This window comes from Octodon degus, unplaced genomic scaffold (genome assembly GCF_000260255.1).
Source record: "Octodon degus isolate 3935 unplaced genomic scaffold, OctDeg1.0 scaffold00099, whole genome shotgun sequence".
Taxonomy (NCBI): domain Eukaryota; kingdom Metazoa; phylum Chordata; class Mammalia; order Rodentia; family Octodontidae; genus Octodon; species Octodon degus.
The window spans coordinates 8,519,877-8,534,034 of record NW_004524675.1 but is presented as its reverse complement, the minus strand read 5'-3'; the positions used below and the strand labels follow the sequence as shown (position 1 = coordinate 8,534,034).

Genomic DNA, 14,158 nt, shown 5'->3' with positions numbered 1-14,158 from the left:
TTTAAAAAGTAATTTCCATTTTCTGTTGACTTAAAAAAAAAAGGGGGTTTGTACCTAAAAAAAAAAAAAAAAAGCATGACAATGAATCTATATAATAAACCTCACTAAAATATTTTTTTCATTAGTTTTCTTCATGTATTTCCTACTTCCTCACAACTTATTCTTCAAAATCTAAACTTTTCCTTTGTTAAAATGTTAAGTTTCAAATCTGTGAATTCCAGTATGTAACATATTGATAAAAACTGTGTTTTCTCCAATTAATTGGTCTTCAGCTTAATTTGCATGCCCCTAAATACTTACCCTAACAGAATAGAGGAAGTTTTCCCTCCATAACAATGACAAAAGAGTGTATTTCAGTTCTTAAATTTTATGAATTCTAGTTTATTCATCCTGAAATATTCTCCCTAAAGTAATCAATATTGACACTGAAATTGTTACTTTAAAGTACTCAGTTGAAATTTTTAAAAACCTAGAAGAATTCAAAAATCTGCTTCCAAAATTTTATGAAAAGCTTCTACAGTGGTAACACCAATTTTTTAAATAAATAACTATGACCTCTGGAAAAAGGTACAATGGAAAAATAATGAGCTAAAGATATAGTAGTAACACAAAGTTTCTCTGGCCCTTTATATCTCTGAGAAGTTTCAAATTTGCATCAGGGGTTCCATAAACTCCATACAAATTTCACTTCAGGCACTAAAACCTAAATATAAATTCAAACATGTCTTACTCAAGCTAACACACAAGAGATCACCAAAGCATTTAACTCTGGACAGCCAAATTATATTTCCTACAAACACAAGAATACACACAGCTTCTCCTCCATCTTTCAGATTCAAAGGCACACAGAGTCTGTATGTAGAGTGAAGTGTTAAGTTACCACCTGCCCATTCACTCACTTGCCCAACCACCCTGCTGTTTTCAACTACTTAGCTGCAAGACTCAGAATTCTCAGTCTCTTGATACTATGGATGCCTAAAGGTTGACTTCAGCTTACAACTAATATACAGAGCAGTATTTTCAAATTAATGTTCATCAAAACAGCTTGTGTTCACTATGACTGATTTTATCACAGAAAATGTGATGAATTTTTGGTTACTATTCAAGCACTGTCTTGTTCACAAGATTAGCAAAGTCTTCCTAGGACCCCTGGAGTTTATATTTTGTATGTTGGATCTTTTTGTTGTTGTTGTTGTTTTAGTACAGGGTCTCTAGGGTCTCACTACACGGACAGGACTCATAGTGATCCTCCTTTTCTTAGCCTCCTAAGCACTGGGATTACAGGCATATGACAGCATGCCCCAAGGCAAGGGCCAGCATGGCTTATGGTGTGGGGGAGCAAACCCTGGTCCCTGTATCTACCTCAGCAGGCGCTTTAATCTGCCGAGCTATCTGGCCAGCCCTGCTTTGGTTTTTATTTTTCCTTTTGTATGAAAGCTTGTAGCTAATAGCTAAAAGGGTCAATGCAGGACCCACCTCAAACAATTCAGGGACACCAAGACAAAACAAGCAACACTCATTATCTAAGGTCATTAATTCTACTTCTCTAGTCCTTTCAGAAGAAAGGAAAAGCAACCATGACAGAAAAACCTACTCTGGAGTTTTGCAAAACTAATTACAGTCACCTCTCCACTCAAGGACAGGTCAGGAGGTCGGTAAAGACACAGACTAGTAGATTTTTAAACTCAGTATCTCTGGTTTTAATCCCCAGAAATTAACTCATCAGGAACCAATGCTTAGGAGAAGATAGTACTTGAAAGTCAAGTTTGCTAGTGATATGGAAACTGCAGTTCAGCTGTGCTCCGACCCATAAGTAAAAATGTTGCATCTCATTGCAACTCATCACAGAAAGGTTATGGGCAACTCTGCGGAACCGAGAATGCTAAGATTAAGATTCTAATTCAGTTGGTCGGGACAGGACCCAGGAACCTGCCTTTCTGTCAGTCATTTTTACAAGTGATTCCAACCCAGGCACCCACTACACTTTAAGAAACACCCTGTCATTCCCCAAAACTTCCAGGGCTTCAAAGTCACCTGTGAAGCTAACAGATTCTCACGGTGTCTGGTTCTATTTTCTTAAAACTACCTTAGGTAAGGATGTGCTGCCAGATTTATAAAAACACTGGGCTAAAATAACCAATTTCACAAGCGCAGGTTATGTTTTTGGAGAAGCATAGATGCACATGCTCATTTTATGTATCTTCCAGTCCTCCACCTCAAAAACCATCTACTTCCTTTCCAACAAAGACACTCACCAAAAGATGTCTCGAGGCAGCCCTGGAATACTTCCTGCCTATCAATGCCTCAGTTTGTAATGAGCTCAATTTTTAAAGTGAGATCTTGCCACCAACCAAAAGTAAAGAAAAAGCATGTAGGTAAAAAAAAAATCAGAAAACCAGAATTCCTATCACTGCTCTACGCTAATTAATCTGTGTGTTCTTGGACCAGCCACTTCACAATCCAGGGCCTCAAATCACTTGTTTGTTGGAAGGAGAAAAAGCAACTGGCTAATGTTAACCTCTAAGGTGTTTCTGGCTCTAATACTCCACTATTCATTCCTCACATGTGACATTCCACTGCCACTCTTCTAGAACGCAACACTGGAAGAGTTAACAACTCTAAAGTGCATTTAAGAACTCAAGGAGACAGACCAAAGTCAGCTATACTGTGCAAACAGCAGTGGCTTCACAGGATGGATGCCTAACAACAGAGAACAGGCTGAAGCAGAAAGCTGGGCGTAAGCCCAAAGAGAAAGCCTGACGAACAACAAAGTAGAAATGTAGGCTAGAACAAAGGTCACTGTATGTGCTTCTGAAGGCATTTCCTAACACATTTTTCTAATCCTCATTCAATCAAAATACTGACATTTGCTAACACTAACAGTATACAAAAGATCTATACACTCTTCTAGGACTTAGGAAAAAGGCACACTTTTCCAAGTAGATATGTTTGTGCCTGAGAGAGTTTTCTAACCTATCATTAATATTAAAGTAAACAGGGATTCAAATCTTCCTGCAGAGTCCCTCCAGTTTCTCTATAACCCAGACAACTACAGCCCATGTTCTTACAAATTCAGAATACAAAAATCTGGTCTAACAGCTCCAGAGTCAGATAATTAGACAGGGACAAAGAATTCTGATCTATCTCTAAAATATGGACTGAGAAACTACACAATATGGCTAATGCTGAACTCTATGGGATGTGGTCCAAATCCTTTCTAGAGCGAGGTTAATATTATTTCTTAAAGAGATATGCCTATTTTGCAAAGTATAACCATTCAGGACTCAGTTTTTGATATCTACATTTCATGGACTACTTTAGTCAATTGAAATATTTCCTAAGACACTCAGAATTTAAAATGTCTTCAGGCAATTTATGCTGTGGCTAAATGAGTCAGATGCTTCTGAAAGCCATTTTAACTCATTACAAATATGATTTCCATGGGCCAAATCAAAACAGGTTTATAGAAGCAGAGGTACACAGTCATCACACTTGTCTATTCATCTTCTAATTTATACTTGTTTATCATGACATTCCTTTTATGAACATGTTCATGCTTTACTGATTTGATCAGATTAAGGAACAATTTCAGAGTAAACTGACAAGTAGGTAAGTGATTTCAAGAGTTATCATAGCAACATGTTCACTGGTGATTGAGTGTCAGGGAGACATCTCTCTCAAGACATTCTACGATCAAAAAGGTCTGGGATATTGTAAATCAAATACAGTGGACCCTCAAATTATGACCAGCCTGACACATGAACAACCTGGGTTATGACCGGAAATTTAGTTTTAACTTACAACCAAAGTCATGAGTTATGACCCAAATGCCAGCCACTTATGCTTCCCTATGGTCTCAGATACAGATTTAACATTACAGAGTTCTGGAAAATGACATCCTTTCCAGTGTGGGGTTAACTGAGAAATCCTGGGCCAATGTCTAAGGACACTGAGATCTGCCTATACATAGGAGACTTTGAATTGACAAATTAAACCACCCTCCAGAACAAACTGATTTCATAAGTAAAGGATCCTCTATAGGTCTTCTTTACTGCAGAATTTTTCATAGTTCTTAACGTGCAGATAAGATGATCTGGTGTGTGAATCTTAAACAGAGGACTACAAAGTATGGCATTTCTCAAATTTGTCAATAAGATGCTATTATAAGGAATGATTATGACAATCTCACAAAGCTCAGAAAACTTCTTTCAATTTCTGATGCCCACTAGAGAATTTCTTGGGTAGTCTGCTTGTCTACTAGATGTTTTTAACATAAACTGAACTACAGTGTAAATTTCCATTACCATCTCCCTCACTGGAACAACATGAGGTAGAGATGGGGATGTGTGAAATAAATGGACAGAAATATTAATGTAGTTTTTCTAGCACCTGAGCATCTCAGGTGACCCATACATCTCTACTGTATACTACTAGCATCACACTAAAGACAGAGAAACAAAGCATGTCAAGACACAAAACTCAAATGTGCACCATTATTTCATGTAAGGATCTGTAAGAGGGTTAAGGAAGAATCAGGTAATTCAAGTCTGTCCACAGGAAACTGATGCAAATCTATGAAATATTTCCCACAGCAATTGTCCAAACATTTACATTTTAATGCTTTCATTTATCACTTCCAATAGCATAAAAAAGGAACATGATTTTTATGGTCTATCCAAGTATCTTTACATTTTAATGGGGTGGTTATTAAGCAATCCAACCAGAAATCACATCATTTATGTCATAGTCTTCATGCCATTTACCAAGCTTTATGCCCAAGAGGATACAAAATCCATACACCCTACTAAAAAAAAAAAAAAAAAGGAGAGAGATATTCCACTGAGCTATTTCCCTGGCCCATAACTGGCTTTTGTTCTATACCTTTTTTCCAAAGCTTCAAAGGCTTTATCTTTACAAATTTCACATATGCTGTTCACCTTCATTTCAGAAAAGAAAATGAAAAATCTCATTCATCTGATCTTCAATGTTCAATAATATAAGTATTCCGCTATCATGGTGAACACTGAAACAATGTAATTAGCTAAATATAATTATCGGTGTGGGTATATAACAGCCAGCTTTTATTTGATTTCAGTGAACTAGTTTTCTCACTGTACTTGAATCTGTAGTTCATGAAAATAAGACAGGCAGGCCAAGCCCAAGGTGAGGGCTCTATGAACTCATTTGGGGAGCTTAGAACAAGCGCTGGGTCTTAACTATAAAAATGCTGAAAAAAATCTCAGGTAAAATCCAACTTGAGGGCTGGGAAAATAGCTCAATAGAATAAATGCCTGCCTGGCAAGTGTAGGGTCCTGAGTTCAATCCCCAGTACTTAAAAAAAAAAATCTAACTTGACCCAGGATGATCCTTCCTTTGTAGTGTCCCTCATTTTACCAAGGGAAACCAGAAGCCCAGAGCTAAGTGGTCCAAAAGTCCTATGATTAGCTACTAAACAGCTCAGGTAATTTTTTAGAGTAAAATTACCTCAGGCTCCTGCTCCCATTCCTCATATTATCCATTTCAAATATTTAGCTTAGTATTTCTGGTTAATAAGCCAAAGAAAGCAACTATATACAAACTACCTCTCAAAATTAACAATGAAATGAAATAGCCATAGGATATTTGTACATTTGTTCTAGACATTTTAGTTTGAAAACTCTAGTAGGAAGCGTTAACACTGCTAACCTAAGAGAATGAGCCACAATTGCTTTGACTTACTCTAAAAATTTAGTCAATTTTTAAAAACTACTAAGGGTATTTTCAAGTATAAAATATTCAAACTGTATGATCACTAAGGCCAAATCAACCATCATGTACATTCTCATATTTACAATCAGAGGGAAACCATTCTTTTTCTCCTTAAAATGTACCAGTGCAAGTGTTTATAGAGCTCAGAGTAAAGTATACTTAAAAGGTACAGCCTCCAAATATTTCATGCTTAAAAAAAAAATTAAACTTCTAAAACTGAGTTATACCCTACTGGTAATAGTAACAGAATCTAGATACATCAAACTGTAGCAAGGGATCCTTTACAAGAAATAAAACTTTCTTACACCGGAAACATAATCTCATATGAAATCTCATACAAAAAACTAAAGCACACCTTTAAGTATGAGTCACTGCATGAAACCACATACCTGTTATCTTGTCTCTTACAAGTTTACAGGACTCTATCTCACCGATACTCCCAAAGAGACTCTTTAATTCCTCCTGTGTCATGTTCTGAGGAAGGTAGTTGACTATTAGGTTGGTCTTGCTGTCCTCTGTGTTGCCAGAGTCAACTGGTGAGGAACAATTGTTGTTTATGGTAGTTGGACCATTGGCTGTGTTATTGCAAGTTGGTCCATTAGACAGTTGTGTTTCCATGGCAGCAATTACCTGCTAAAAACAGAGAAAATAAGAAATGTCAGAACTCACATTTCACGACCTATTAGACTCCATCCAAGAGTTTAAACGCTTGTCACTAAACACAAGTCATTCTGCTGAAATTCTAACAAAGCTTCAACAAAAAGTGCAACACCCACACTAATTTAAGCTATTCAACTTTATACTACACCATTACACTTTCACATACATATTCTATGCATGCACAATTTACACCCTAAAATATTTCTCTTAATCTCATTCTGGGTCTACTGACAGAGAGAGCCTCACTCACCTGCAAGGTCTGCAAACATGAAAATTTAGTACCAAAGAGCACAAACTTAAAAGCTGACTAAAAAATATTAGAAAATAAAAATGCTTAACATGCTGCCAAAACAAACCAAAAAGTGACCTACTAACTCTGAAGACAACTCTCAGTTATCCTAAGACACTCAATACTGTAAAACTGACAGGCATCATTAACTTAAAATCAAGAAGCAAAAGTACTTAAAAAATTTGTCAACATGTACTGTTTTGGTTACATATTGAAAATGTTTTTGATTAACAACATCTTATACGTTTACCATGGGTGAGAAATAAAAAAATACATGTTATATGCTATGGAGTGAAAAGATTTGTAGAATAACTTGGGAATGAAACTATGAATACCTTGTCTACCTTGTAGAATCTGATAGGCCATTCTTGTAGACCTTGAGAGTAAAGATCCCCAACAAGATAAATGATGTATAGCAACAAAATGAAATTCCCAAACAATTCAGTATATTTTGCCCTAGCTCTAATTTTAAGGAGAAAAACAAAAAGAAAACCAAAAAGACATATTCAGTCCACCAAAACAATAATGTAAATATGTCAACTTTTGCAAACAGACCAGCCCAAGAAATTTTCATTTGAGCACATAAGCCTGTTGGAAATGCAATAATAAGGTGTCCATAAACTTCAAATAACAAATAGCAGAGTTGGGGGAAAATGACCTCTAACTGTTCAAGCTACTCTATAAAATCATTTATTAAGCAATTTTGGATTCAGTTTCCTAAAAACCAATCCTCTGCTCTTTGAACAAGAGTCACAGACCACAGCCCCAAATTTTTCAAAAGCATTTTCCAACAGCTTTTGAACACCCAAGACTGTGGAGGAATCCAAAAATCAAAGCATCACTGAAAGGAATATCCTTCATACTTCATCCAATACACTTCTGTTCCACAAAGAATTCACTCCTCAAAACTGAAAACTCTAAATTGATGGAATGATGGTTTTAGGGAAGTTTAACATAGAAAAGTCAAAGAAAAAAAGGCAAAGTAGAGGGAAAGATGTTAGAAGAGAAAAAAAAAGCCTTTAAAAAATCAAATTCCCTAAGAAAAATAAAAGGGCTCATCAGCAGATAAGAAATTCCTACTGCCAAGCAATGTTTATTATAAAAAAAAAAAAAAAAAAAAAAAAAAAAAAAAAAAAAAAAAAAAAAAAAAAAAAAAAAAAAAAAAAAAAAACAACCAGCCAGCCACAGAAGCTTGAAAATACTGACCAACCTGGAACCCTTCCATGACTATTTCTTTTTCAAAGAAATGAATATTTATCCCCCAAACTGTAAGTTTACTTTCTCAAGTAAGTATCCTCAGAGAATACTTAGGAAGTTAAAAGGAAATAAAGAAACCTTTGGAAAATCTGTATTTAAAAAAAAAAAAAAAAAAAAATGAAGCAATTCAAGATATAAGCTTAATTGTAACAAAATCTATCTGAAATTGAAAGGGGAGGTTTCAGATTTCCTAACAAAGCATAACTGTTTCAGCCTGTTCAAAGTTAGCAATGGATTGCTCTTTGCATAGCAAAAAATTTTATGGGGTTAACTTTTGCCCACCAATTGTGAAAACAATGTGAAAATATGAGAGGCCAAAGGCCAGTTAAAACAAATTGCTACTCAGGAGATAGGGTATGTGTAGAAACTAGGAATGCTCCAAATGTAAGAGTCAGATAAAGCTCACTGGATGGCATCTGCAATATAAAGTGTTCACTGACTGAAATTAGCGGGATTTAGCAAGGACAACAAACACTCCTCACTTAATTGCACATTTATTTCCATGTTCAGGTGGCAAGAATGCACTCCTAAGCCAACATTCAAGTGAACAGCTGCAGTAGGCTGTGTGCGCTGAAAATTACAGCATCTCTCAGCTATAGGACCATCTGCTCAGAATAAAATGATACTAATGTGCTATATTTTACAAATAATGCATATTCCATTGATAGGCTCAACACAACTGTTCATAGAATGCAAAGTCTTTCAACAGTTACTGGGCAAATAATTTTCAGCCAGATTTACAATATCAACTTTTTTAAACATCAGGAATTGTAAATAACTTCAAAATATAGTAACCAAAAAAATACATAGTAAACAGAATGTAAAGAATTACGGTAACTTAATATTCAGACCATACCAAAACTTTTTTTGTTTTAAAGCTTGTCTTTTGAGTCTGCACTAAATCCTAATTTAGATTATAAAACATTACATACAAAAGCATGGTTCTGATCTACAAATACCACTAGTTAAAATTGCAATGTGCTTTTTAAGTCCTAATGATGGCCATACCATAAAGGTTAAATGTAAGGATAATCAGTATGCCAAATGAAAGGTTCAAGTGTTTGGTATGGCCTCAGCACTCCTGCAACATGCTAAAAAAAAGTAGCCTACAGAATTTAAGAAAAATCCCACAGACCCCGGTCCAAGGCTCTGCTGCCCACGAACCACTTCTAAGCAGAGAAGCCACATCACACAGTCTGACTGCCATGTTAGTTTGGAGTTGCCGTCTGCAATATGGACACAAAAAGTACCGTACGTTAGATGAGCAAGATAATGCAACAAATCAGTTTGTACAAAATTTACAGTGATTGTATTGATATTCCCAGCACGTCCATGCAGTGTGGCTTAATTGAATTTGAGGCAATTCCAATCTAATCTTTCCAAATTCATTTTAACATGTAGTTTTCCTGCACAAATGTAAGCAGTTTTAATTAAGAGCCTGGGTTTAAAAGAATACTATTTACCTCAGCATCTATCCCAAAGAACTACCTTGAACTACATCTCAAAAATAAAATGAAACAAAATACTCAGGCTGCCCTTTCTCCTAAGAATGTGGGAGAAGGGAGGAAATGTGAATGAAATTTATAGTGAGAAAAAGCGGTCATGCAACTCCCAAGTGATTGTTTTCCATAAAAGCACTCCTTCCCCAAAATGGCAAAAGGGCATTCGGAGAAGCTATATTTGCCCACACTGTTACATTACACTACAAATGATCCTTAATCCTGGGACTTAAAATTAAAAGTGAATCGAAACCCTGCGAGGTTATTCTGCCACTATAGTCAAAGTGCTCACTAACAGTTTCACTGAGAGTTGTTCACATATACTAAGAAGCAGTAAACCAGCATCTTTCAATTGAAATAATTGGACCAATAAATAGGATTGTTTGGAGTAATGCTTATATAGGATGTCAGCTTTGTTCCTGAATAAAATCAAGTGAACATTTTTAATATGTAAATTGTAAACGCAGCATGATTAGAAATTAGTGCTGCTATGAGGCCTCCAATATAGTTAATGGGCCATTTACCACTTATTACAACTTGCCTGGATACTAAACAGCCATGGTAACTGGCACAAAAGCCAAAGTTTGCTTCCTAGCCATAATGGCAGATGCTTTAAATGGTCATCATAATAATCTGAAAATAGATAATGAACAACAAAGGAGGGCCTAAAATTTTATACTTCTGTAATTTAAAAGTTTCATCCTTACAGTTAAACCTAGCAAAGTATTTACTCATACATAATGTTAGTGATGATATTACGATAAGGACCAGATTCCATGTTCAGGCATCTTCCAAAAGAGTTTCAGACTATTTCATAGGATGCCATGAAAATGTTTTACTTTTTTTCCCTTCTCCCACTGCAGCTAAGGAATTCAGCCTGACCCTATGTTCTTTACTTTTTTAAGAAAACGTACTTGGAGGTAAACTGAGCCTATGAAAAGGAAAAAATGTTTTAATATTCACCAAAAAAAAAAAAAAAAAAAAAAAAAAAGTTTGTTTCTTGAGACAGGATCTCACTATTTAGGCTGACCTTGAACCTACTACACAGCCCAGGCTATTCTCAAAGTCCTAGCAATCCTCTTGCCGCAGGCTCTCAAGTGCGGGAATTACAGACATGAGCCTCCATGTCCAGCTTCCATGAAGTAATTTAATAACACAGCTGGGGTTAGAATACCTAAGTAGGACAGGAAGGCCACACCCAACAAGTTAAAACCACACCTAAATTTATGCCCAGAATACCATCAGGAGTTAATATCTAAATATTCCTTACTACATAAAACCATAGATTCAAAGGTAATAGCACCAATGCTTTCTATTCCATAGGAAGTGGATACTAATGAGCTAATCTTCTGACGCCCTCTTTCTGAAAGCCCCAGGGAAGCAAACAATCACTTTACTGAACCAACCAGCTAGGAAGACTGTGTATGGAAAAATGATTCTACTGCACTTTTACATTTCAAGCACCCCAGACAGTCTCTTCTGCTTGAGGCAGACACATACCTTTATGGGAAGTTATAAATAAGTTGCTCACATGGCCCTTACCTTTATGCTGGCCAACAATTCAGTTACTAAAAATGTAAAGCTACTTCCCCTTCACTTAAGGACAGGTGATTCTGCTCTACTCAATCTACCACAGACAACTGGGCTGTGCACTATTTATAGATTCCACTGGCTCTGAAACTCTTTGGAAGGGGGAGAAAAAAAGACCATGTTCAAGGGAAATAGCCCTGAGTTTTAAGGCTCAAAACATACTGTTTCAGTATAATATTATCCTCTGAATTGACATCAATTGTCCCAATTCACACTGCTTTTCCTCCTGTTAATAAGGCACTTGAGCACAGAGCAATCTAGAATATTTCACATCTTTAGTGGATTCCAAGGGATAATGAAAAGATGTTAGTTGGGTGGGGAGAGCATGGATTTTTTTTTTTTTACAGGAAGAGAAAGGTGGCCTCTACCTTTGCATCATCACAAAGTTTACTTCCAAAAGGCCATAAAGAATTTGTAGATGGAATTTTGTTAATCTAAATAACTCATACTTTAGTATCAAGAATTTCTTACAATAGTAGGATTATAAGCTCAAACTATTTCTTTGTCATACCTAGAAGCCAAAATAGTCCAACAGTTTCCTAATCACATAAGACAACACAGAAAGTCTTTTTTCCAGTCTTCCTAGTCAAAAAAAAAAAAACTATAAACTACAAAAATCTGCTCTTCACTTTTTTAAATTTTTATTTTAAAGAGAGAAAGATAAAGAAATAAAAAACAATGATACAGAGTTTCAAAGCAGGATAAGAAATTATCAGTGGTTAATGTACTGCATGTTTTAGTCTAAGTAGCTGCTCAAATTACAAAATAAAGTATTTCAAACCTCCTGCAGACAGCCACATAACAAAACAGACTAATCAAAAATATTTCAAATATATTCCACGAATTATCATTAAATTCACTTAATATACTGTTTTTCAGAAAAAGCTTCCATAAACTAGAAACCTGATTTGGGGATTTGCTCTCATGGCTGAATGAGATCTCACAGTGAGACTACAGCAATGGCCACTTGGTAACCCCTAGTGACTCTGGTTCCCCTCCATTGTATGCTTACAGGCCCCTAGTAGGGTGCTCTCCCTCTCCCAGACCACCAACTTACAGCTTCCCAAAAGGCCCTCCACAACCTAATCCACACGAACAAACTGTTCAGGAAGCGTTTCCTAAAGCATTCAGTCATCCACAGCTTCCTATGGCCCTACTGTCACCGAATTAAGTGCAAAGTACTCAGTATAAAGAAGTGTAAATATTTGAGATCTTCAGGTGCCCCACAAAACTTGAGCATCTTCTTGTGTCTCAAATAACCCAATGCTCTGCTCTTTGTTCTCACAGGTCCACCTGCATGCAAAGCCCACAGCCAGACCCACCCCATCCCTACTACAAAGACAGGTACAAGCTAAGGACAAGAAATTTCTTCAAAAGCTGGAGAATGAAAATGAAAGAACAAACCACCTCCCTGAAGGTGTACACACTTGGTAGCTTTTCTAACACAACTCGAGTGTTTCTGACCAGTGATTTCTTAAAGCATATTTTCCACTTTTGGCATACTGCACCAGCCATCTCCACCCAAATGAAACCTGAATTCCTGCTATAGGGTACAACAAAAGAAACACATTTTTTTAAAATCATGGCATAAGTATATTCAAGCCTGTGGCCAGCAAGATTATGGAGATAGGATCTGTGAGACTGGGCATGACTCTAGCAAATGACAGAAGCAAAAATAAGTGGGGAGGGGCCGGAGAGATGGTTCAGTAGAATAAGCACTTGCTTGGCAAGCACAAGGGCCTGAGTTCAATCCCCGGTTCTGCCAAAACAAACAAACAAACACAAAAACAAAGAAAAAGTGGGGAAAAAAAGGTTTTAGAGGCCATCATGCTAAAGTTATAGATCTCATGTGACTGGCTACTGATTAGAAAAGTCAGCACAAATGATAATGTTTCTGAAAAGAGTGACTAGGGCAAGCATCTCTCTCAGAATAGAATGGTTCAACTTGGATAAAATGACCATGGCCCCCAGATTTATCTGATATTAGACTGTTTTTAAAAACCTCAAGTAAAAAATAAGTATCTCAAGGAGCACAGCACCAGGGCAGAATAAGTCTAGTGCCCTCTTTCTGACCATGTAAGTCTCTCTCTAAAGCCCCAGTTACAAGAATAGAATATACCTATTTCTAAAATTTAAAAACTAAACTTAGACTGGGCATGATGGAAAACACACATGTGTAATCCCACCACTCAGGAGGTTGAGACAGGAGGATCATTTCAAGTTTCAGGCCTGTCTGTGCTGTGTGAGTTCTAGGCCAGCCTGAAACTAGGGACCCCGTCTCAAAAAACAAAGTAACAACAGAAACAGCTAAACCTAGCAGAAAACAAACCACTCACATCTTCACTAAGAATTATCTTCCTGGACCAAAGATATAGCTCAGCAGCACAGTGCTCGCCTGGCAAGTTCAAGGTCCAGAGTTTGATTCCAAGTAACCCCAAAATTAAAAAAAGAAACTTTGAGAAAATCAAGGCAAGGCACTAAGGCACACTAAGTCACAACTGGAATATATAACATGCTTGCTGATGAGAGCTAGGTAAGCAACAGTGTCATCTGTCTAGGAAACACAGTTCCTATAGCAAATTGTACCTTTCCCATTCAAATTACTAATATGGCATCTTCACAATACATTTCTGGCTTTACTGAATCAAGCAAGAGCAGTCAACCACGTACTGCAATCAAAGAGCTAATGTATCATCTGCAAGACTGAGTCGTTATTTTACTTTCTTTAAATCTTTCTTGATTTGTGATTCCTAAGCTAACTTGTAGCTTTTAACTTCATGAGATGTTTTCAATCCTACAATCCTACAATCTCAGCCTATGTTCCAGCCTACCCAAACCATTTTAACTGTCTCCCCAGCTCAATGGATTCCTCAACCTAAAACTCAGATGTTTGGCTTTAGGGCTAACAAAGGTCCAAAAGCTGCCAAGGACAGCACTCTAAACAACTGCAGAAGTCACAAGAAGAATGTTTTCTGGCAGCACATACAGTCTCTTGGACTTTATGGCTCCTACAAAGTACAGAGTCTAGGGCTGGGGAGATGGCTCAGTGGTCTAAAGCAACTACTTGGAACAAGCTTGGCAAAGCACAGAGACTGCGGTTCAATCCCCCAGCACC

General features: G+C 36.8%; 1 protein-coding gene across 21 annotated transcripts in view; it reads right to left on the bottom strand.

Annotated features, from left to right (window-relative positions):
* Positions 1–14,158, bottom strand: part of Elavl2 (ELAV like RNA binding protein 2) — a 175,174-nt gene that overhangs the window by 72,768 nt on the left and 88,248 nt on the right. For 7 of the 21 annotated variants that reach the window (XM_004638556.2, XM_004638558.2, XM_023723499.1 and 4 more), the window contains one exon: positions 6,138–6,381. In XM_004638556.2, coding sequence (XP_004638613.1) covers positions 6,138–6,381 — 244 coding nt within the window. Of the gene's footprint in view, positions 1–6,137; positions 6,382–9,089; positions 9,181–12,001; positions 12,023–14,158 lie in introns of those variants that run through there. The other 14 variants (XM_023723493.1, XM_004638554.2, XM_023723492.1 and 11 more) reach the window with 6 other exon arrangements.